The following is a 25,189-nucleotide window of genomic DNA, read 5'->3' on the forward strand; positions in this document are numbered from 1 at the left end:
TATTATTTTTTTCATTATGACGGGTATGTATGAGTCTAATTTTTTGTCAATCCGAGAATCTACTGAAGCTAATCATCAAGGAACAACAACACTAGGTTTTCAAAATTAGGTGCTAGGACAAAAACCCATACTAAGGATTCAAATTCTTTCTACATCTTGCTCACATTTGATAATCTTTGGTGATTCAGTTATCCATTATTTCTATCATCACTTGGATTCTTAGGGCTCGTTATGAGTGATTCTCCATCTAAAAAGAATGGTGTGCGATGAGGAAGAGAATGCAAGAGATCCATTTATTCATATGATGCACCAATAATGATCAACCCAGTTTTTCTTTTCTTTTTCCGCTTTAGAATAATCTACCAGTTGTTATGCCCATGTTTTGGGTCATTTAAACTTATACTTGTTTTCTTTTTTCTTTACTCTTTGAGTTGCGTGGCAAGACACTACATTAACGAAAGGACAAAAGCACAAAGCAAAAAGCTGATTTCTTATTAACACCTGAAAATTAACTCGAGTAGAGAAAACAAATGAGTAATCATGTCTGATTCACAATTAAATTAATTTCTAAGATACTTAATAACTTTAGAAGAAAAAAGGGATAAAATGGTCTAGACACGAACCAACCAAAGCACTAAAATATTTTGCTGAATTCCCTCATTGTCTGATCTCGACCTTTTGCCCGGTGGTGCTGCATTGTCTTCAAAACTTACACTATAGTTCCATCACTTCTCCAATTATCCTAAATGAGGGGAAATTGCCTCACCTTAAAATGCCACTATAACGAATTCTACTGGGTTATCGAATTCTACTGAGTATCCTAAAACTATAAATACCTAAATCTGCAACTTCCCCCTCAACAAATAAATAAAATATGGTGAGACCAGGAAAAGGGATCACACAGAAGAGATACACTCAAGATCCCCATTGGGAGCCGTGCACATGGAATTGTCACCTTTGGGGTTGATCTGAACCGGCTGCTCCAGAAGTGGTGCTCGGCCCAGCACCATTCTCAATCGGAGGGGAAGTGCCCCATCTTCCTTCTGATTCTAAAGGCTCAAGTACATGCACTCCACCATCTGTAAGTCCTAATGCAAACTGATTGGGTTCAGATGGATGTGCCGCAACGACGAGAGGATGCACAAAGCTGCTAAAACGTTTATTGTTAGATATGTTATTTACAACACAGAAAGACCGCAAATATCCTAGGAAAAAAAATTTATCATCTTCACTTTGCTTACAAAAAAACATACCTTGGATTTGGAGGTAAATAAGCAGTAGGTAGTATTCGGCATCTCAATCTAAGTGTAGAAGCAGTGAGAACCCCCACACTTCCATCTTCAAAGCTAACATAAATTGACTGGCTATCACAGGAATACGTAGCATGTGTGATTGGACCACTAGCTTCTCGAGGAACCCACTACATGAGAAACATAGTTCCACAGATGTAAGTAGCACTAAGTAAACCCAAACAACAAAGTAAAAGCAAACAATTAAACACATTAGAACATTACAATCAAAGAAACATTTATCTTAATGCTTGCTTGCGCTCTTACTAGATACAAGCTTATGCCAGTGTTGTATGCATGAAATGATCAAGGCCCATGCAATAATATCTATTTTAATGCTGGCTGTGTTAATCTGAACTAACAGGATTTTTTTTTAATTTAAAAAATAAATTTGAGCAAAAAATAAACCATTGCACCTGCTTGAGGCATTCTAATTTTGGTGCTTCGTATATGGCTATCTGTGTTTCATGAACTGCCAGCAAAAGTGTCTGATCTAAGTGAAACTGAACTCGGGTATCTGCAAGAGGAGCAGCAGCTCGCCCGCTTGGAATCTGAAGAAATTTACTGGCCTGCTTCTCCCATCCATCTGTGTTCCAAACACACAACTGCAGCGAAGAAAAATAAAAGCATTGATGACTTAACAACTCCAGTACCAACACCTAGTCAAACTATTGAAGCGTCTCTTGCATGAAGTTCAAGGACAGAAACAGAAAGACTATATTGGTTAAAAGCAAGAGAGTCTAAAACCAACAGCTTTTTGTAAAGGCCTGGGGGAATCAACACCTAAGTGACTAAGTAAACCACAATTCTAGAGAAATGCATTTCAGAAAAGCATTCTCCACTTACGGTTAAATGAAATGATTTCAACGTGAATCATCAAATGCAACCAGGGAATCAGTTTGCTATGAAGTTGAACTATAAACTATCTGGATACTACATTGATCCGTTTTGGCTTGGCTACTTGTGATAAGTTACTTCTGTTAGTCACAAGTTCATTGCTTAAAGCCTTAAAGGCACAGCGACGTGCACAGATATAGACTCGCACATTCATACCTGGGAATCAGCGCCCGATGATACAAGCACATTAAGAACATGAGAAAAGGCAAGGCCTGTTATTCTTTTTTGATGTCCCTTTAGCTTGGTTTTAACCTGTGAGAGGAGCATCCAGATTGTAAGCAATCCCATATTTCAGATATCATCACAAACTGACAAATTTAAGTTCAGTGAACAGAGACCTCATCAACCCGAACATTGTAAATTTGGATGGAAGAATCTTCCATTCCTATGGCAATGATATTATTGTCTTGAGGATGAAACGCCAGATATGTTGCAGCTGGTGGTGGGGGCATGAATGTTGTCATTGTCTGCAATTCAAAAGGCATAACAATATCACAACAATATAAAACAATGAGTGTTGCCATTTTCTTGTCTTTTCTTTTCTTCTTCCTTCTTCTTCTTCTTTTTTTTTTTTTTTTTTTTTTGCCCTTTTTGAGGGAGTATTCATTGTTTACAATAAAGGAAGCATAAGAATGATTATAACATCGTAGAAATAACTTCAATTTTCATGCCACCCAAAGAAAGTTAACTACATCCGATTGAAAGCAAATAGAACACTGACAGTTTCACCGTGAGTGCTTCTATTACCAAACCAAAAAATGCTCATCCCAACCCCTTTTTAAAAAATATTGTTAATTACCATTTATCCTTCTGTATAATTACCTTCCATAGATTTACCTAAAATGACATAGTTTAAACAAATAACACAAAACAGAAACAAACTGAGCAAAAATGAATATAATTAGGTTTTAAGGGTATTTTAGAAAATATTGGTGGGTAGATTGAAAAATATGATTTTTTTTTTTCCTGATTTTCAACAGGTGTATGCAAAGTAGATGGTGGAGTAAGCATTTTGAAGGACGGTACAGAAGCACCACTGTCTTTTTAGATTGTCTTATGCATGGCACTTCAAAATTTTCATAGACGATGCATATTCAGTATCTTATCTTAAATTAATCAACCAGTACACTAGATGTATCGAATGAGAGAAATTTTCAGAGGAAACAACTTACCTTAAATGTCATCATATTGAAAAGGGATATTTTCCCCCCTGAAGCTGACATAACATATGAGTCATTCTTTGAAAGTGCAAAGCATGGAACAGCATCTTCAGGGTTTGTATCGCTTATATCATTGGTCATCAATATTCCACTTGCAGGTTGCCACAATTGGGGTACAGTACTAGCTGTGGCCTACAAGAAATAAACATTTTAGTAAATGGCAAGCTTAAGGATACATAAAAAGTTACAAAAATGCAACCCTCTCTGTTAGGAATTCTAATACCTTAGTCGTGTTTCGTTCGTTTCTTTGCCATTTCCAGAGCTTGTGTACAGCATTAGATGATAATGCCAATACGGCAAGTCCTGAATTTGTATAAATTAATCTAGAAACCTGAAATAATTATCAATACTCAGAGCTTGACATTAAAACATGCATGGTTCTCATGAAAATGTTTTAAAAGGAACAAACATCAAATGCATATATTACAGAGGTTCACCATGTAGTGTTTGTACTGAAATGTCTTAAAAGGAAGTCACAAATCTTTCCGCAAGATTAATTTTGGTTTGAGTACAAGTCATATGCTTAAAAAAGTAACTCACTGAAAATTACAGCACAACATAATCAATGTACTCTAAATAAATAGGATGAGGTTTTTTCACAACATTGCTCTTTATCTACAAGGTGTAGCATGCATGATGCACAAAGAAAAGAAAACAGAACAAAGCATAAAATATAAACCTAAAAATTTACAGAGAAATAATCCCGACTCCTGTATCACAATTTAACGCTGGCACAAGTGGGTCAAACATCCATTTCCACAAGCAGAAAAAAAGTTCTACAGGATGTCTCACAGTGTTAGAATGCTCAAGCACGTTATATAAGTATGCATATAAAAAAGTATAAGACTATATAGGGTTTGCATGGCCCATCTTTTGAAAAAGTATTTATTTTCTTTGCAAGGTCAAACAAAGTTGTAAAAACTATGCTAACAAACAGGTTTATCTCAGATGAACAATCACTGGCTAATCATGCAACAAGAATAGAGATAAGAATGTGCTTCAAGAAAGTAAAATAAGGGGTAATTACACACACATGAAATATTGCAGGAAATTCGCACAGTTCATAAAGAGCTAAGGTATGGGATAAAGTATTTAAAAATTATAAGTTTTAACAATTTAGGACAAAAGAGAATCAATACCCTCGTTGCTGTTAAACTATCAGGGAGCCTCAGTGACCGGCATTGTGATGGTTCATTGATTTCAGTCAGTTTCCATATCCTGGATTTTTCTGCCGACTCATCGGCAATTCTAGGTTTCACGTCAACCAAACTTCGACTATCACTGTTCTACAAAAACTCCAAAAATAAAAGGTTAAACCATTGAATATCACAACACCCTTTTTTACTAGTGGAAAAAAATAATGGATTCAAACACATCTCATATGCATAATCACATACATTTTGATCAGATCATTAAAACATAAGTTATGTTGATGATGGTAATATGAGAGAGATCATGACACTCACCAGTCCAACCATAGCTACCACTGGAGCAGCTCGCTCTCCAATGCTTGTTCCAACTATGCTGGAAGACCCAAATGTTCCTAGTGGCGGGGCCTGCATATTAATGATGCATTTAGCTAATGAGTTTTAAGTTTAACAAGATATGGAAACGTTGAAACTTTACCTTCACAGCAGCTGCAGAAGCAGCTCTTGAAGCATCAAATGTACGACTTTCCACAGTTCTTAGCAACCTAATTCCATCAGAATTTGCCAGAATTTTAATACCATTGTCATTCGTTGATGCAGCTAACAGTATTCCTTCCTTGTTAAATCTAATAGCGGGAGAAGCCTGCAGGTTTATAAGATCGTGATGATTATCTGGGAGCAACAGTTATATTGAGAAAAATAAACAAGTTGTAGTGCCTACCGGCAATCCACCATCTGCATCAGTACTTATCAAAGGGTTGACGTTGTCCATGTCCCAAAATTTGACCGTGAACTCATCACCAGCCGCCAAGAACCGATTCTTAGTAGTATCAAACTGCACAACCCCAACAGTTCGCTTTGCAAGACCATGATAGGTACGCTTTACAGCTCCTTCACTTTCATTCCACTCCACCAAGTATGAATCACCTTCTTTATTTGTCCCACATGAGAACAACCTATGTTGTTCAGAGATGATACAAAGATGTCCATGATAATATCACACATAAAAGAAATAAAAAATATCACATCACTAAAAGAAGAATGACTTTGTAAAGGGTGCAGAAAATATGCCAACCTTGTTCCATCAGCACTGTATGCCATGGTGGTAGAAGAATGGCCTGGTGCATCATAGTCAACTCTTGAGCCCACAGTATCATACAACCATGCCTTTATTTTTCCATCAGTAGCTGTTGAGAAAATAAACTGAAAAGGAAATAGTAGTAAATCAGAAATTGTTAGTACTATATAATCGTATAATCTATTAAACATCAAATTAAAGTTACTAATACCTAAAACTGCATAGGATTTTTTTTTATGTTGAGAGCCCCCCAAATATTTTTTTTATTTTATGTACTTTATGAATTAGTTTCTTATTCCCCCATCTGGTGAAAGTAAGAGTAATATGGAGCAATTCACCAATCTGTAGAAAGTTTTCGAACTTAACAATCCATACTTCTAAACGTCTTGAGTAGCTTGTACCATGTTGTGGACATCCCAAAGAGTAAATATGGGAAAGTGGTGTCCAAAAATATAGCAGAGTTGAGTTCCATTCATTTTCAAATCTTTGAATGAAATAACCAGCTCTTATGTAATAACTGTTCCACATTCTCCATTTAATTTATGCACAGAAAAAAGAATAGAAACTTGTTACTTGTCATTTTATTTTTATAAGAGCATCTACAATTGTGCTCTCTATTTTTTAGTTAGATATAGCTATAGTCCCTATTTTTTAGTTAAATATAGCTATACTCCCTACAATCGTGAACTCCAATCATACTCCCTAGTTTAGGGAGTCATAAATACTATAATTATTTTTTGATTTAATATAATTGGTCAATCTCTATAAAAAATAATATTAAAAAAATAGTTAGTATTAATTAAAAGTTTAAAATATGCATAAAACAAATCGGCATTAAATTACAGGGAGCCACTAGGAGCCCTTTCTCTCTCCTCAGATTTAGGAGCTCCTAGAGGTCTCCCTATTTTAGGAGGTGGATAGGGAGCATGGTTGGAGTTGTATTTTTCCAATTCCTTACAATTCCTCCCTAAAATTTGTCTAAGGAGGTGGTTTAGGAAGTCCATTGTGGATGCTCGAAACAATACCTCTTCTGGAAAGGGGAGGGGGTAGGGACAAAATAACCAAAAAGCTTCATTTTGCATTCCAGGTTATCAACATGATAAAATGAAACATATATTACCTGGATATTCTCCTTGTGATGCGGACACACCGAATATACAGGTGCTTCATGGCCCTCAAAAGTATAGTGCTTAGTCCCAGTGACTGCATCCCACACCTGCAGAATATTGAAAAATCATAACTGACATTGAACTTGAACCTGCACAATCACTTTAGAATTAGTTAAGTCATAGATCAAACCTTAATGACCCTATCCTCCCCACACGTGACAACACACAGCTGTTTGTTGGGATATGAGAAAGCGAGATCATTTACACTTCCAACATGAGCCTCGATCTGAAAACAAGAGGACAACCACAGCAATACTTAAGTCAATTTACCCCCATACAGAAACATGAGACATCTAGCGAGAATAGGAACATATGTAGGAGATTTTAAAAATAAAAAAAAAGCAAAATAAAATAACAAGATAACTATCTTCGAAGGGATGGGTTAATGGAACAAACCTCTAGGTGATTTCGTATATCATCACCACCCTGATAGGAGTATATGTGCACGATGTGCTTAGAGTATGCAACACCTGCAGTAGAAACCTGATTGATCATAACCAGCTTAAGATTCATTTCCTATTTCTTGATAATACTTTCTTGTGATGAACTAGCAAGTGTCTAATTCACAATATGAGAATAAAATTAAATAGACACTAAACAAACAAGGACACCTATGCTTACCAAAATGTGTCCCATCAGGGCTCCACATCACGCGGTTGATTGATGCTGTATAGTCACTGGCCAAAGTTGCCTATTGTACAATGAAAAGGAGAATGTTCTTTCATAATAATGACAAATAATGACTCTTCTGAAATGCATCCATATTATACTCAATTTCGAATTATTAGAGAATCAAAAGCCAAACCTTCAGAGCCACTGAACATTCTCCAAGATCCCAAACTTTGAAGTTCTTAATAGCAATCTTTTCATGGCTTGGTAGCTCATATATCATGACATCACCCATGTTTGTTCCGACTGAAATGATAATATAGCTTATTACTTGCAGGGGAACATAACAGCTATAATCCAACAATTAAAAAATGAAATAAAAAGTGAGATAAAAAAAAACAATAATTTAAATTGTGTGGAATTGGAGAACAGCTCTCTCCACAAGTAGGAGCTTACCAAGAAGTATAATTTGTTGCACTGGGTGGAAATCCATACTCTTGACAGCTGAACCTGGACTTAAAGTCATAACAACAGACCTGGGCAAGTCATCAGAAGAGTAGGAACTCTGACCATGGCTCTGGTTAGGAAACGCAACAGGCAGCATATTTACTGGCAGATTATTGGCCTGTTAGAAATTAAGTTAATAGAGAACAATTACATAAACTAAGAAGTTGAAACTTGAAATCTTTCTTTAAAATAAAGCCAGGATACGGATTTTTGGCAACAAGTCAAACAATTCACGTCACAAGTCATGTAATGCAGGACCAATTCCATCAGATTAGCAACCATATACTTTACTATTAATTATGATAGGCTGTAAAACAGAGCAGTACTGACTCGAGATGTTATTAATGCTGAAACTGCATTCTATTTAAATCCAAAAATTCGTCCAGCTAACCAAAATTTCTAAATTCCAACAAAAACAGAATGTTCCCTGTTAAAAAAGGAACTGATAAGACACAATTGCTTAATCAATGCCTCACCAAAAATACGAAGCATCCTTCCTTATCAAGCTGTGTTCTCGCATAAACATAAACTTAACATTTTGTTACCTACCTTTTAAGAAACAATTTGTTAAAGAAAAAAAAAACTATTTTGCAATAACTGGTTTTTTTTTGGTTGGGTCGAACTGAAACAATTTTAATATCCCATGGTCAAATGAATGTACATCAAAAGAGCGGAAAACTTATAATTTAGTAATAAACTCATACTTCCAGCAGCCAAATCAGAATATGCGAAAATTAACGAATAGATTTATACTTCATCAGTTATTCCGAAAGGTCTTGATCTCTTCAGCACGTGTTCAGAATCTGCTGTTTGATAGTCCATAGTTGGGTTATTGGTAGGAGGAGTTCTAGGCCGCTTTAACATGGCTGCTATCAAGACAAGTAAATACATAAAGAGTAATAAGAAAATAACAAGCAGAAAGCATGTGTTAAATGGAAATAGAATAAAGCGAGCATGTCATAAAGCATTTCAGAAAAAATAACAATAAAAGCTAAACCTAATAAATTGTCCATAAACTTCCATGCTCTCACAATTTGTTGACCACAGTGCGTCACCTTTTCGTCATAAATATTTTCATAGGAGGTACAAAGGGAACATCACACACAATCTAAGGATGAAAAGGACAAAATAAACTATGGACAAAAGATGAAAAAGGAACGCGCAAGTTAAATGTGTAACGCATTTTCTTGACATATACGGTGTATCTTGTACAACTTAGGACAACCACAATAATGGACAAGGCTTCTCATCAAAGTTTTCACATAATGCATTTTGAAAATTTGAAACCCATTAAAAGGTAACACCACAATACCTGCATTGTTAGCTGCGGCCAAACCAATAGGCCCAGCAGAAGCCGAGGGATGAGGCACAGGTGATGGATTTGCCATCCATCCCGCAAGGGATGTTGGAAGAGCAGCTGGTGCAGGCTGAAAGGGCTACATACATACACACCCACAGTCAAACTTCAACTTATAGACGGTTTGACTTCCAACAAAACTATATTTTTTCTGTTCTACTTACCCCGTGAGCACCCAATGGTGGGAAACCCCCTGTCTTAGGGACCGCCCCCATTAAGTGATTAGTGACAGGGGATGGAGCCCTGGCACCATTTGGTTGTCCACAACTGTGGTCTACGAATAGGGTCTTTATGTCAGGGTTAGGCCTCGGATTCTTACAAAGCTGATGCTGCCAGTTTAAACTGCAGTTGTAATGACACAAAAGTTAGGAAACTATATATCTTACAATTAAAGTAAGGAAAAATATAGAGTGTCAGACACACGAGGCAGGAGCTTCTCAAGGACCTCTGATTAATAAGAGTCCGCAATCTCGAGTTCTTCAGGGTAGGAAATTGAAGTTTATCACGAAACAAAGGGTTCGCCTCTATTAACTTTTTCAGTTCAGCAAGCATTATGCTCCTTGCAGACTTTGTATCACCATATTTAGATAACTGTTCATTATCCCTGAAAAGTAATGCATACCAAAAAAACAAGTAACGTCATAAATATAACAGAAACGCGAGCCAGCCAATTATAACAACAATAGTACAAGACAATTTGTCCTCACCTGAAGTTATCCAAAGTCAACAGCTGTGTAATTTCCTTAAAAAGTTCCTCATTAAATGCTGCAAACACTTTCAAGTCCTTAACTAAAATGTCCACAGCTTTTGCTCGATCACGCCTACAATAATCACTTATTTACTTGTTAAACAAACGGGGCAAATAAATTTCAACGGAGTAAGCTCATCAACAATGATTAAACATAATACCATATATTAAATTTAAAAAAAGTTAAGAAAACCTACTTGTCTAAAGCTTCGAGGTACTTCTGCTTGCGAATTTCAAAGAAGATCTTCATAGAGTATCTATTATCATCAACCTTTGTGAAACCGGACAAATACTTCTCCACCTCCTCCCACTCCCCATTTGTCACCATGTCGTCGAAATACCTCATGTTAAAGAAAAACCCCGACTCTTGCTCCAACCTCCACACCCACAATCACAGCATAATTAAATAAGAATTGAAACAAATTAAACTGAATTGCAACAACCTACAAAATTAAAACATAATTTAGCATACTTGTGAACACTGTCTTTAAATTTTTCTTCATCCAGAAACTGAAGTATGAGAAACACGAGCTCTCTGCTAAGCGAGGACATCTCCGCCCCTGACTCCCTGCCAAGCCTAATTAAGTCAAAGATCTAAACCCTCTTGCCTCAATTTCGACAATACTGCGACACAAAAATTCCTATATTGCGTGCAAAAATTAAACAATATATATATATAGTTTCAGTTTGAAAAATTAAATAAGAAAAACTATTTATTAAAAAAAATCAAGACGGAACAAAATCAGATAGAAAAATGAGAAGGAAAAGCAGGTACCTTAATGATATCGATGGCTCAGATCGGAAGGTTTGAAAGCTTTCTCGCTCTAGTTTCTCTCTCTAGCTTTCTTTATTTTGGAGTTGTGGAGCTCAAGTATTTATACGGAGAAGAAGAAGAGGATTAGGGATTTAGAGGAGAGAGAGGTAGATGGTGGCAGACAAATTAAATAGCGTGAGCGAGAACGATATGAGATGTATTAGAATGATAAGCGATATGATAAGCACGAGTGCTTATAAATCAGCCAATGTCATCCTTATATAGATGATAAGTCCTTGTGCTTATAGGGTACGTGTATCGCTAGATTTGGAGTTATTTTCGGCTGGATTTGCGCGGCCTTTAGTTGTTGTAAATTCTAAATCATTATCAAATCACAATTTTATTAATATTAACGTTAAAATGGCTTCGCTAATCTGTAAGTTGGTATTCCTATACCTCAAAATATTGTTACAGTTGTAATGCCCATCCCTTGATAATATACTTTCTCGATGCTTCTCATGTAGTGAGCATATAACAGGAAAATATATACACATATTCATAACTTCTTCTACTATATTATGATGTTTCTCAAATTTTGGTATCGATTCGAAATCAATTGATTAAAAAAGTGACTCATATTTATTTGCTTATAAAAATTATATAATATATAATTTATGTGCTAATTTTTTCACTTTTATTTTGTCTACTTACACTCCCTTTTGTCCTTTAATATTTTTTATTATAACAATAAAGAGAATGTAAATGAACAAAAAAGAAATGATAAAATCAGCTCCCATTAATAAACTTTTACTTTTCGAAAGTATACTTGCTTTATGCTTCCCATGTAGTGAGCATATAGCTTTAAAAAAAAATTATACATGTATGCTCATGAAAGTTATATACATATATAGGTTTTTTAGTTGTCATTGTCTTTGAATTTAGACTCAATTTGCATTTTGGTTTTCGAATTTGCAAAATAATTGGTGTAGTTCCTAAACTCAACTTTCGTTAGAAATGTTGCCTTCCGTCAAATTTATTAAATTTTCTATAAATTTAGGAGTATAATTATCACTTAAAATTCAATCCCCATCACTCACACCAGACACCACTCCCACCACCACTTTGTACCCAAATCCATCATTTCCACCACCTTAAAAACAAATAACAAAAGTCAATTGCCTTCTTTTGAGTTTTTTAATTTACACCTGTCAAACATCCAAATTCATCCAAATTACACCACGAGATCTTCCCTACCGAGCCCACAAGATATTTCCCCTCGACCAATTCCCCACCAAATATGTCCCCCAACTCAATTTTGACCAGATTAATTGAAAAAGAAATAGAAAGAATGAGGAGGGACATAAAAATACAGTTGTGCCTATTAGAAAGAACGTACAAATATAATTCAATACTTTTTTTTTTTTGATGATAAGCGATAGAATATTATTGATATAAAAAAGGTAATACAAGAAGTTTGAACTCGTATCAAGGGCAAAAGAAATTCCTCGGTCACGAATTACAATCTTCGTACAATATGTCAGAAATAAAATCAGGAGGTTCCTCGAACCAGTATAAAGAACCCCCAATATACAAGGCAAAACGGGCTAAACGATGAGCCACACCATTAGCAGTACGACGAATATGGGTAAAACCTTCCCCAGTGATCTGTGTCAGCAAGCTCTTGGTATCCTCCACCACAGGTCCTATGACGAACCTATCTATGGAGTGATTTCGAAGTGCTGTAACGATCTGGAGAGCATCACTTTCAAAGACAACATTTTGATAACCCCTTTCCATTGCCAATATTGTACCTGTTCTTGCAGCCAAGGCCTCTACTTGTGGCGCAGAGAAAACATTAGTCAATTTAGTTGCACAACCCGCCACAAATTTGCCCGTGGAGTCTCTCACAACCACACCAACGCCACCCTCCGTGGTCCCTGGCTTCCAAGCACCATCCACATTTATTTTAAGACTGTTCTCATGTGGTGGTTGCCACTCAGAGATGCATGCAAGCTGACTTGTTCAGGCCGACTTTTCTTATTATTCCATAGCAATCCATTACGTGCTTCCCAAATTGCCCAACCCACCATGAGAAAAGTTGCAAAGTCTTGAGAGCTTAGTTGCTCTGCACAGCGAAATACCCAATCCTTGGGTGAATGAGCACCATTGTTCCACCTGCTACTACTTAATGTCGAACTACGCCAAGCACAGATTGCAAACGGGCAGTCACGAAGGATATGAATTGAAGATTCGACTGGGCCCTCACATAACATACATTCCTCATCTAGAGACACCTTTTTTCGTGCCAAATTTGCATTCGTAGGTAATATTCCAGAGATAACACGCCACCAAAAAGTATTGACTCTAGCTGGCACAATGGCTTTCCAAAGTAGAGACCAATTCCTAGCGACTGCATCCGAATTTGAGGAGGATGCCCTGCCAGTAGAGGAATGCAATGATCTGGCTACGTGGTAGGCACTCTTAACTGTGAACATACCTTTTTTATCATAATGCCACACCAACATATCGGGTGTCAGACGCAGACTTAGCGGGATAGAGCGAATGAGCATCACTTCTTCAGGAAAGAAAACATTTTGCAGCAGTGGGGCATTCCATTCCCGTGAGTCGCCATGAATTAAGTCTGATACTTTTGTGATAGCACTGTGCTCAGGCCTGGGAGAGAAGATCCGGAAGCTATTGGGTTGTGGCAACCACCGATCCTCCCATATGCCAATTGTATCCCCGCTCCCCACTTGCCATCTGGAGCCTTGAATAATAACTGTTCTTGCGTCACAAAGACTTTTCCACACAACAGAGGCATAAGGACTTACCGTAGTTTCAAGAAAAGAACGAGTTGGAAAATATTTGGCTTTAAGTACTTTCGTGACCAGGGAGTCCGGATTCTGGAGAAAGCGCCACCCCTGTTTGGTAAGAAATAGTTTACGCTTTACTTACGAGAATAAGGAAGAATATAAATGTGTTATGAGTTACGTATTTTAAAAGATGATAAATTGTCATTAATTTAAGAGTTATATTAAGACCTTTTGTTGATTTAAGACGGGTCAATCGTTACATTTCTTAAATCCGTGTCAATTATTACATATCTTAAATCCGTATTACTAATTTCATGGCAAAATAAAAATAATAAGAAATCAAAGTGCTAAACAAACATTACGTTATTAGGTTAATTAACATGTCCAACCAAATCACTAAATCATGATTTTTTTTTTAATATACCAAAAAACATTTTAGTCACTAACATTGGCTTAGTTAAGTTGGCTATAACAGATTTGCACTCGAATTCGAATCCCCTCTTTATAATTTAGATTAATTAAATAAAATATTACACCGTTTGTATCAAAAACCCTTTAGTCAAGCTCGTCAAAGTTGCATGAGGACTCATACTGCTTTAAATAGCCGGTGCAAGACAATTATGTGTATCGTGCAATATTTCTTTAGATTAAAAAAAGACATATGTTATATGTCTTTTGTTTTTTCCGGAGAAGCAGGTGCATGCATGTGTGGATATGCATCGAATTATGTAGTAAAGTCTTGCCAAAATGTTAAGAAACTAATAATAATATTTTAAGGGATAAAATAATTTTGGTGAGTTAAAAGATACATACGAGCGAGAAATTATAGAATGATACGGTTTTACCACATCAGCGTATAGTACTCTCATTTAAATATAGCAATATTTGAGTGGGAGTACTATACGCTGACGTGATAATACCATATCATTCTATAATTTCTCAACAAACAAGTAAGTGTAGGGGGATCCTCCATAAAATTGCATTTATTACAGAAAATGACATGCCTCTCCTCTTGAAATATGATCAACCACAATCAAACCAAGTTTTGCCTTTAACTCTAATTTTCGGTGAAAGTTGTTAGGGTGGTTGGTCACTATTTGCCATTTGATGCATATGGTCTGTCATCATTTACTATCTTCTTTTCAAGGAAGGAAGGAATAAGTAGAGCAATAAAAACTACCACACAGAAAGAAAGAAAAAAGTACACACACAAAGGAAGTGTATTTAATGGATTCCAAAGATTCATATTTTCTGCTATTTCTATTTTAATTATGTGAATGTACCTATATGTTCTTTTCTCAAATTAGTGACTATAATTATATATTAATGAGTGAATGAATATGTTCAAAATCTGGGAAGACATCTCTGTGGGTGGATTGTGTCCTTGTAAAAGAGATTAATATGGAAATATCTAATATACCCGTTTTTGCATATATAATGCACATTGCTACATTTTAATCAAATTGAGGTAAGACTTCGAGTATATGTCACCTTTTTACTTATACAATCGATAGTCTAAATTACAGTAAAGCAATTTAATACGCATAAAAGGACATTCCAATTTAGCCTCAAGTAGCTTACGCTACGTCTGCCCCTGTAAAAACACAAACGTATGCACCCATTTTTTTAATTTAAAAAGGAAAAGTACGCATATGAATGCGTGCTGGACTGAAATGCTAGTTAAAGAATAAAGTGATGAATAAGAAAAGTCTTAAAGATTCAATTTATCGTTTCACTTTGATCGAGAAGATAATATATATCGTAGCACGAGATATATTATTATCAAGTCATTTTCACGTGGGATAACAACCACCCGTCAATTCGTTCTGACGAAAGACATTTTAAACGGTTCTAATCAGATCACTTTGTATTTATCTAGAGAAAAGGAGGGTTCATATCACATGCGTACCCCTCCACGGTTTATAAAGTGGGACGCTTTGATTTAATTTTTCATTTTTATAATACTTTTGACTTTATTCTATTACCACTCTTATTATTACTATTTATTATCTGAATTTGTTAAAGAAATAATTTTTTTAATAATATAATCGATATTCAACTTTAAACTAATCTAATATACGGAAAGAGGAGAATTCGAAATTGAATAAAGAGTGGAGAGCATATCAACTCTAACCAACTTGACTAAATTTATGTCTAATGTTAAAGAATAATTAGGAAGTCAATTCCTATAAATTTACAACTTTCAAAACTATATAAATGCAATAATTTGAAAATTATAAGCAATTGATAGCACAATGAACAAATTATAAATTAAGTACTAAAATTGTTAAATTCCAACATAATGAACAAATTAACTATTGTGTGATATTACATAACTATAAGTTCCAGAACGATTATGAAGTTTATGGTGTATGTGCATTAAAGAATTTTCTTAACGTTAAATAGGAATTGATCTGAATGGATATCTAGGGATTTTTAACCTTTACCTGTAAGAATGTATATTTAGAAGCAACTCATATATTTAGATCCATAAAATATCTTATTTATCAACCACTCATGCTTTATACGTTAATTAATAGTACTTGTGAGTATTCCTACAGAAGACTGAGTCGCAGCATTTCTCCTGACAAATGTCACTTTCGATGGAATTTTCTTGGATGCTTCGATCCATGGGTGGTACAGGCTACAGCGCTCGTATATTGTATTGTTTTCTTCCAGCAATTGACAATGAAGAGGTTGCTTTTGTGCTTTTACACGTTTTGTTTGCTGCATTTGGTTGATAAAGAGTGGGTGGGAATTGGGTAACTCCTTCAAATCATGTCAAACCAAGAAAACAAAGTGCTTTGCTGTATTTGTTACTTATTTTGTCTCCGCAGTTACACTTTGTTTGATTCACGAAATGGATTTAAGAGGAAATTACTTCTCATGTCATCTTCCAGTTTTATTTCTTATTAACCAAATGCGCCTTAGTATTAAATCAAATTTTTTATTTTATTTTATTAGATTAATGCTATTAAATAATTTATTTATTTGGATGCCATTGTTTTTATTTTTTCTTATTTTTATTTCTCTTCAAATTCTCACATTTGGAAATGTGATTGTTTGTTTCGATGTTAATTTCTGAAAGCATGATATAATCGTTTTAGTTAAAAAGACAAGTTCAAAACGCTGAATACCATGATGTCTCTAAACTAGTTTGGAGTTGTGGCACCGTGGCATCATCAAAAGTAGAAGTGCACAAATGCGAGCCCTCCCAATTTCCAAATACCAATCCAATTGCATTAAAAATTGATGCCAAGTAGATTATCTAGGGTTGCACAAAAGTCGAAACTAATTTAGCCACGTTGATGATAATAAATAATATTAATTAAAAAGATGGTGGTCCAAAACGCACTTCAGCGCTTGAGTTTTGGGAACACCTATTTAACCTCGAAAAGAAAAACCAAATACAAAATTTTGAGGAATGATTCCTAAATAAATTGCAGTCACTTTGACTTGAGTTCGATCCTCGACAATGTACTCACTCGTTTGATCATCTTTTCGTATATTATGGTAGTTTAGAATATTTGCATTTTCAAAACAGAAAAAACCTCGTTACAATATGGGTGGGTAAGAATTTCTCTTTCACACAACTTTTGCTAAATAGGGGTTCCTTTACTATTTTTTTAGTATAATTTAAGGTTTCATGTACTTTACTTGTCTCTCATTAGAGAGACTGCCTTCATTAACTTTAGTGGTCATAGCGAATAAGAACCGTTATGTATAAAATCCAGTAAATGAATCGGAAACCTTAAAATGGTGAATACAAAATTCCTCGTAGAAGACGAGTTCATATTTCATTTCACCTTTCCTAGGAAAAAGCTGTCTCAAGAATCCCACTTTCAGACGTCTGAAGTAATAATAAAGCCAACATGTAAGGGATGGATAAAAAGGAAATATTCGATTTCCCATCAATTCAGTAGGTCAGTGTGGATTTGATTCGTTCGTTTGGAACGTGAAAACATTCTCAATTTTTCTAAGTCATAAGTTATGATCTTTCTCAGCATCTTTGTTTTGTTTTGGATGACCATAAATCTTTCTCAGCTTGCATAGGCCACCACTATTGTAATACTAGCTAGCTAGTTTCCTGTGCACATCAAAAGCTAAAATCAGCAAAAATTGCTTTCCTTACCTACAAAACCTTCAATCCTGTGGCCTTATACAGCCTCCGGGGAGAAGGAACCTAAACTTGTCTACATTCTTTATCAAGTAAGCAGGAAGATGAACTGCAGAAGTCGAACGAGGTATTGGTCCCATCTTCTTAATCAACTCCTTGAATGAGTACTCTTCAGGTAACATATCAAAAAGATCATCTCCTCGACAAATGAGCTTTTGAATTCTTGCATAATTCAGAAACTCTCTCCGCTTCACACGGTCCGCATGGCTATAAGCAGTCATCTTAAACACAAAGTCTTCAATATGCTGAAAGCAAAAACTACAATGCCATCCTGCATCAGAAAATAAATAATTTGTTTGTCGGGAGTGCTGATAAAAGGTACGTGGTCCGTAGATGTGGGATGTAGCCCGCCAGCTACTATAGTCCACTGGGAACTCAAATGAATACATGTAGTGCTTCAGCTCAAGATGCATTGTAGATGGAATCCCATCACACCATTGCAGTAATTTCACAGTATGTGGGCTTGGGATCTCATCAGTATCTGACATTATCAGTACATCACCATAGGAAATCCCCGCATGCCGAAGTAAAGCATTCATAGCTATACGTTGCTTTTTCTCAAGTTCAAAGGGGTCCGTACGCGATCCACGGGGTACAACTATGCCAGGAAAGATATCGTGGACAACTTTTTCCTCAGCAAAGGCAAATCTGCTCCGATTTGAAGCAAAGAAAAGAGGCTTCGGGATGCCAGTGAAAGTGGTATTTGCCTCAAGTATTACCAATTTTGTGACATATGGATAAAGCTCATGCCACCTAATATCGAGCATGTCTAACTCATTGCTAAAGATGATGCCATCGAAAACACGGCGGGGTTCAGCACGTAGGGACCAGCCATGAAGGCGGCAAAGATGGTCCATGGTTACATTTTCAGCATAGTAGTGCGGCAGGCGTATGAAAGGGGTTGGGGGCTTGTCCCAAAGTGGCCGAAAGAAGTACGAAATTTTCGGGTAATTTGTGTAGATTCCAAATATACATGTAGGCACAACTATCAACAGAATGAGACAAAAGAACTTAGGTGGTGTTCGTCTGTGAGTAGGGCGGAGAGATCGTATTGCCATACCTTGAAATATAATTATCAAGATGGGCAGTACTTAACATGTTTGTCCCAATTCAACTACCAACATAAACATTGCTCCAACAACCTTGGTCACCTGCATAAAATTAATATGTAGATTAGCTACTACAATAACAGCCTTCATGATATATAAGGCGATAACTCACTTTGCATAAAAGTTCAATGAATACTATTACAACCCAGATTTTGATGAATGCCAGAACGGGAAGGAGCATATCCTCAATCAAACTTCAATTTAATCATATACTCACTCAAACACAAGTAAACGAGCATTTCTGTTTTTCCAGATATGGACAAATTTCTATAAATTTCTATTCCAAAGATTAATTCTAGGATAAAGAACTGTGCCCTTATAGTCTGATCTTATGTACACAAAAGAATTGTGTCTTTGACTTCTTGAATTGGACCTTTTATGATTATTTATTTCATGCAAGGCAAGCCGCAAATCATTATCTGATGCATTATTAATTAGTTGCTTGCCACCCTAGCACCACCAATAATACTTTCTAGTCAAATGTACAAAGTTGCATAGAAAACAACATATCAAAGTTATATATAACAAAGACAGCGATGAAGTTAAATATTATAGCATTTAACAATGTCTTCTTCCTCCAATATACGATATATAATACAGAAGAAATGAAAGAGAACAGGACCAAAAGGAATTGCACGACAAAACCAGGCCGGTCAAGCCTAGATGAGGATCCAAAGTTCCCAACAAAATAGTTGCCGAAGAATTCTTGTTTTTGGTCTTATTCCTCAAGTAACTATGCAGAATCTAAACAGATTTTGTAGAAAGTAAAAAAGGCATCGAGAAGGCAGCAGACGCATAGAACCATTACATAATCAATTAGAACTTGTTGTACAAACTTACTTGACGGCGTTGATGTTTAAGACAACACACCAGCTTTCAAAGGAGCCAAAAATTGAGATTTTAGAAGGGTTTTGGAATTTATTTTCGAGCTGTTTTTATCAAAAGATGGGGGAATAGAAGAAAGAGAAATGCCAGCCCCATGTCATGGGGGTAATTTTATTCGGCCCATTTTACAGACTTGATTCCAATCAATGTCTTGATCTTCCTTCCTTTCTGTGGGAATTATAACCGCAGATTTTGAAAGATATTACAAGGTAATTAAAATCAATTAAGGCTAAGTGGAATGCCTGACAATATCTATGCAAGCAACATACTTTGTAGGACCAAAAAAAAAAGAAAAAAGTTGACACCCTGCAGTATTGCTCTAAGGTTTTGGATGTGAAGCCTAATATGGTTACTGAAACACTAAGTTTGGTGGTTGCCTCTTTAACCATTATTCATGACAGTTAGCACAATATAGCACCAAAAACAAATTGAATGAAACCCACTCACTCAAAAACAAATTGAACGAAACAAACTGTGACTAATTTCAAATTCTATACTGTACATACTATGACTAATGTGAAGAACATTGAATATGTGAAATTTTAGGCAATCATTTTCTCTTGCTAAAGAGTCAAACGAAAACCAACAACATTCAAACAAGGACCCACCTTCACGAGGTAAGTAATCAATCAACAAAGAAACCACCTTGCTATGAGGAAGATAATTAATAGTTAATTTTTTAAATTTAAAAAAACACAGAAAAATGATAAATACGACACTTACAAAATAAAAGCTTGACCTTGTTGAAGTTGCAGAGGCTGAGAGGAATGTTAGTTGCAGAGGCTGAGAGGAATGTTACTTGGCCGCGCACACATTGCCGCCAAGAGAGAAAGAGAAGCGGAGAATCTCGGAGGCAGAGAGAGAGATATTGTAGAGATTGAGAGAGATTTAGGGAACGAGAGAGAGGAAGAGAAGCTCGGAGGCAATCTCGGAGCACGGCTGGTCACGTGCGACGAAGTGGTGAAGACCCGAAGCCGGAGGAAGTGGAACTGTGGAACCTCAGAGCCTTAGGAAAACATGCGAACAGCGATCGCCTACAGCTGCAACATCGTACAGTTTGCAATTACAACTCGCGGTGGGCAGACACGTGTTAGGAATTGGAGCCGGGAGCCGGGTGGCACATATTTATTGGGTTGTTCAGAGCAGAATATGTTTGAGTGTAGGTGAATCGGTGATGAGATAAGGTCGGCACTCGTGAATCGTGATACTGGCAGGTTATGAGTTAACGTATGACTTTGGAGTCATCGACCGACGTGGCTATTTTCGTATATCCTATTGGTATCCACGCTGGATCTGGATGAATGGACTTGCGTGCCAAATCACCTATTTACCCTTATTTAAAACGACGCCGTCCCTTCTTTGCTAGAAACGAAAGGTCGGTTTTACACATTGCAAAGGAGGGTGAGTATTAAGTTAGGATTATGATATGTTTATGTTAAGAGTTATTTAGTTATGTTTAATTAAGTTTTAATTAAATAAAGCTACCCAGAGTCCAAATCATGTAAGATTCTTAGTTTGTAAGAGTTGTGGTTGAGGTTGTTCACCACAGTAAGAAGTGTTTTATCAACATGCTACAATTGTCATAATAATCATCAAAACGAGGGATTGTTGGTTGCACGAAACCATTGCCTTTAGACGCCATTTAATCTTGCTGCTTTGTGTTTTGATTAGGCCCCAGTAAAGGGGCTCTAATACCATATGTTGGAACTCAAAAGAGAAACTAAAAGCTTGAAAACCGAAAATACTCATTACTGAATGAAACAAGATTACAACTTAAATAGAATTAATCTAGGCTACACATTAAACACTAACTCAACTTATGCGGATTTTGTTGAACTAAACAAAAACAACGGAATGCTTCTAACTGTGGTGAATAACCGCAACCACAACTCCTACAAACTAGAAATCTTACTTGACTTGGACTCTGAGCAATTTTATTTAATTAAAACTTAATTAAACATAACTAAATAACTCTTAATAGTTTAGAGAGTTTAGTGTTCGGTTTTCTAAATTAAGAAAAGTGAATTATATTAAAAATTAAAAAAACAATTTGAATTGAAAGACAACTTTGCATTTTTGGGGTTGTGAAGCCCCGTTTGATTAGTATTGTGTAGTTGTTGGTCTCTTGGGGTTTATCCCCCTTGCTTCATTTGAAAAAAGAAAAGATAACTTTGCTTTCGGTTTCATATTTATGTTAGGACTTCTATATATAAAAATATGCTAAGTAGTTAATAATATTTACTTCATTACTTGAGGTATTTGGTTGGATTCTCTTTTTCTCACTCACTTATATAAGACGAGGCTAATTCATATTAAAAAGAACGCCAAAAAAATTTGAATATTTATTTATGAAATGCATGTGAAGTGAAGGCATTGTTGCAAACACACACAACATTACATGGTGGTTTTGGCAAAAACATTACAAGGTGGGTCGAATGCAGCAAATGCTTGACATTAGAACATTAGCCCAGTTTAGGAGTAGCTGTTAGCCCATCAGATCAGGTACTGCTTGACATAGTCAGAGCCCAACCAAGTCCAAAACTAGATTTTATTTTATTTTTTCTCAAATTAGATTTGAAGTGCTCTAATTCTTGGGTCATGGGTCTTGGCGGAAGGAGAAAAAGAAGAGTGCTACTCCTACCTACTAGTATATGTATATAATAAAACATGTTTCTTCTACTGCAGGGAAAATTAAGGTGATCCATAAGTTATACAAGTGATTAATCTCTATATTTTACACAGCGCAGTCTTGGTCATTCAAAAAATCATGTGAAAGAAAGAAGCCTGTTGGGGTCTACGGAGCAGAACAGTCAAATTTTGATGACCCATGCATGCATTAATCACTCTTCTTAACCAATTTGAGACGTTGCACCGATCTGATGAAAGTTCTGCAGAACCAAAATTGAAAAATGATTTAGAGGGAAGAACACAAGATACCATGAGGCCTAATCTGATCAATAATATTGTTTAATTACTTTCTTGAACATTATTAGGCAACGTGTCCAAAAATGATGGATTTAATAATTATATACCTCCAAGGAACATCTCGAGCAAGAAGCCAGTCTCCCTCTCTGTCTTGGTAAGTGAGTTTATAATTGTTTGAATCCATCTGACCTGTTCCAGATCAATCCAGACACAATTGTTAAAACCAAAATAGAACAAAGGAGTACATATATATATATCAAACATTTGTCACTCGCACGTACTTTAAAACTTACATTTGTCAAACATGTCCATCAAGGTGTCTGCGAGTGTTCGGAAAGAGTGATGGAGGCTTAAGTCGATCTTTCTTGCTATTCCCACTCCTTCCATCTTCACCTTAACGAATGTAGAGTGGTGGTGGTTTGATGATCCTCTGCCACCGCCACCAGAGCCATTCCCCACCGTCCGATGACCATGACCATGGTTGTGGTTGTGGAAGCAAGCCTCCTTTCTCCATGACTTAATTGGAGGCCACCCTACCAAACCATCTCCATCATTTCTATGGCCAAACCAAATAACATTTTATCAGATCATTTTAGTATACTTATTAATTCGTGGGTAAATACTTATGATGAAGAAACTGATTAGTTAAGAAGAAAAATCAACACAAAATAGGGTGAATTAAATAAGTGGGCTAGGAATAGGATAGTGAGCTCATCCCTTCGCATTCAAGTTTTGAATCTATGTTCCCATAGATTAGAATAGTTTAAACTATCATTTGTATAAAAATCAAAATTTTGGTGTAAAAGAGAGAAAAGTACTTGATGACAATGGTAAAGCGGGAGTTGTTGTCTTGGTGCTTATCAGGGTCGTCGTCTTTATCGTGGTGGTTTGGTTGGTTGTTGTTCCAAAGGAACAAAGGCAGCGTTCGAGGCACGGCTGCAGTGGAACGACTAGTGTTATTGTTGTGTTCGTCAAAAGCTTGGTCAAAGCTGCGTTTCTTGTTGTCATAATGAATATGTTTGGAAACAGCTGCTACTTCCTTAGCTTCGTAACCAAAGTTATTTAAGTCGAAGCCTTTGATTGGATTGCTTGGAAGAGCGAGACCCAGTTGAAGCTCCATCTAAAACTAAATCCAACAAGAACAAACAAAAGATTACCCAATAAAATATACAAGATGATGATGACTTTGTGTGAATAAGAAAGAGAAAAAGAAAGGGAAAGAGAGAGAGACACAGAGTTTGGGATTTAAGGGTTCTGGGTTTCTTGCTGTAATATTTATATGTATATGTATGTAACATGAGAGCAGGAGAAGGTTTTATTTTATTTAAATAAATAATAGAGAGCAAGAGAGAGTGAAATAGATTGGGGGACATGGGATGGGACAAGGGGGTGGTGAAGAAGAGGCCGGAATGGGCGGGCATGGGACAACAGTGCTGGGGACATTGGCTAAGGCTGTCCGTGTCAATGCTCCACTTTTAGCCGACCCACTTGCCCCTGCTGTTCCTGCAACTCAACCCTCATTGCTTTCTGAACCCCCCCCAACCCTTTATCTATACCATTTACTATTTAGGGAGCTAAGCTCCTCACGCGTATCAAGACCACCGCTTTTAGACAACCGCATCAAATTTATAACAAGTTATTTGTTGAAAATTATAGGTTCTCATTTCTCTTTTATTGATTTATACTTTTTTTTAATAATAAAAATAAATGTAAATAAAAAAAAAGAGAGTGAAAGAATTATCATCCTTATTTTATAATATTAAAATGTACATGATATAACTCGTTTACATCTCAATAATTGAATTAAAATTTTCAATTTTTATAATATATTATAACACATTAATAAGTTATACCGTATAATTATACTATAGTCAACCTATGGAGTCAGGTGGGTCCAGTCCACTCAACACAGACAAGAACTCATGCAAAACTGAAGTTGATCACATTGACACGTTAAGTGTGTGTTAAGTATGCGTCAGTTCAATTTGAGTCGCGTAAACATTTACTGACTTCTCTGATACAGGATGAGTTTAGGGCCACAAGACAAGATCATCTAAATTAAAATTAAACAATCAAATTGATTGGACAGTTTCTCTTTGGTTAAAAATTTGCATACGTTTCCTTTTGTGATATTATAGTGAGTGATAGCGATGGAGTGACATGGTTGGGAGAGAATCCTTGAGATGCAAAACAAACAACAGACAACAAACAACAACCAAGGAGATAAACAAATTACAATAAAATATATATAAAATGTTGGTACAAAAATGGACGAGACATATGTTCCCTATGTGCTTTGTTTTGGTAATGTTTAGGCTTTATGGGTGTTGTTTTTTTTAAATCTTTATTTTTTGTATATGTATGGTTGTTTTTGAAGCTTACATTATATGGCGCACAAAGCTCCAACAATCCAACATAGAAAAATTGCCTCCTTTGAGTCAAGTCACACTCTCACTCTCGGTCCCGGCTTCAACAGCATTATTGAAAGAAAAAGCACAGTCCTC

General features: G+C 36.1%; 3 protein-coding genes across 7 annotated transcripts; all 3 read right to left on the minus strand.

Annotated features, from left to right (window-relative positions):
• LOC18771161 (topless-related protein 4) lies at positions 473 to 10,964 on the minus strand. Of its 4 annotated transcripts, none has more exons than XM_007204235.2 (26): positions 10,798 to 10,964; positions 10,495 to 10,590; positions 10,220 to 10,399; positions 9,982 to 10,095; positions 9,720 to 9,878; positions 9,439 to 9,616; positions 9,230 to 9,353; positions 8,671 to 8,783; positions 7,867 to 8,035; positions 7,607 to 7,716; positions 7,423 to 7,492; positions 7,198 to 7,271; positions 6,932 to 7,027; positions 6,753 to 6,848; positions 5,630 to 5,757; positions 5,276 to 5,510; positions 5,033 to 5,197; positions 4,873 to 4,962; positions 4,546 to 4,692; positions 3,630 to 3,737; positions 3,359 to 3,538; positions 2,525 to 2,653; positions 2,343 to 2,438; positions 1,706 to 1,894; positions 1,254 to 1,420; positions 473 to 1,147 (listed from the first exon to the last, which is right to left on the minus strand). In XM_007204235.2, exons 2-26 carry the CDS (start codon positions 10,572 to 10,574, stop codon positions 952 to 954), a joined length of 3,393 nt encoding a protein of 1,130 aa, XP_007204297.1. In that variant the 5' UTR covers positions 10,575 to 10,590; positions 10,798 to 10,964; the 3' UTR covers positions 473 to 951. The 4 variants fall into 4 exon arrangements, with proteins under 4 accessions (XP_007204297.1, XP_020423588.1, XP_020423589.1 ...); XM_020567999.1 differs by having other exon boundaries at positions 8,671 to 8,786; positions 10,798 to 10,928; XM_020568000.1 differs by having other exon boundaries at positions 8,671 to 8,786; positions 10,495 to 10,663; positions 10,798 to 10,913.
• Positions 17,472 to 20,956, minus strand: LOC18770605 (beta-1,4-mannosyl-glycoprotein 4-beta-N-acetylglucosaminyltransferase). Of its 2 annotated transcripts, none has more exons than XM_020569330.1 (2): positions 20,500 to 20,956; positions 17,472 to 18,917 (listed from the first exon to the last, which is right to left on the minus strand). In XM_020569330.1, exon 2 carries the CDS (start codon positions 18,822 to 18,824, stop codon positions 17,733 to 17,735), a length of 1,092 nt encoding a protein of 363 aa, XP_020424919.1. In that variant the 5' UTR covers positions 18,825 to 18,917; positions 20,500 to 20,956; the 3' UTR covers positions 17,472 to 17,732. The 2 variants fall into 2 exon arrangements, with proteins under 2 accessions (XP_020424919.1, XP_007202097.1); XM_007202035.2 differs by having other exon boundaries at positions 20,484 to 20,956.
• On the minus strand, positions 22,067 to 24,010 carry LOC18769181 (auxin-responsive protein IAA20). Its single transcript, XM_007204663.2, has 4 exons — positions 23,504 to 24,010; positions 22,979 to 23,241; positions 22,793 to 22,874; positions 22,067 to 22,648 (listed from the first exon to the last, which is right to left on the minus strand). Exons 1-4 carry the CDS (start codon positions 23,803 to 23,805, stop codon positions 22,597 to 22,599), a joined length of 699 nt encoding a protein of 232 aa, XP_007204725.1. The 5' UTR covers positions 23,806 to 24,010; the 3' UTR covers positions 22,067 to 22,596.

Source organism: Prunus persica, chromosome G7 (assembly GCF_000346465.2).
Source record: "Prunus persica cultivar Lovell chromosome G7, Prunus_persica_NCBIv2, whole genome shotgun sequence".
Classification (NCBI taxonomy): Eukaryota; Viridiplantae; Streptophyta; class Magnoliopsida; order Rosales; family Rosaceae; genus Prunus; species Prunus persica.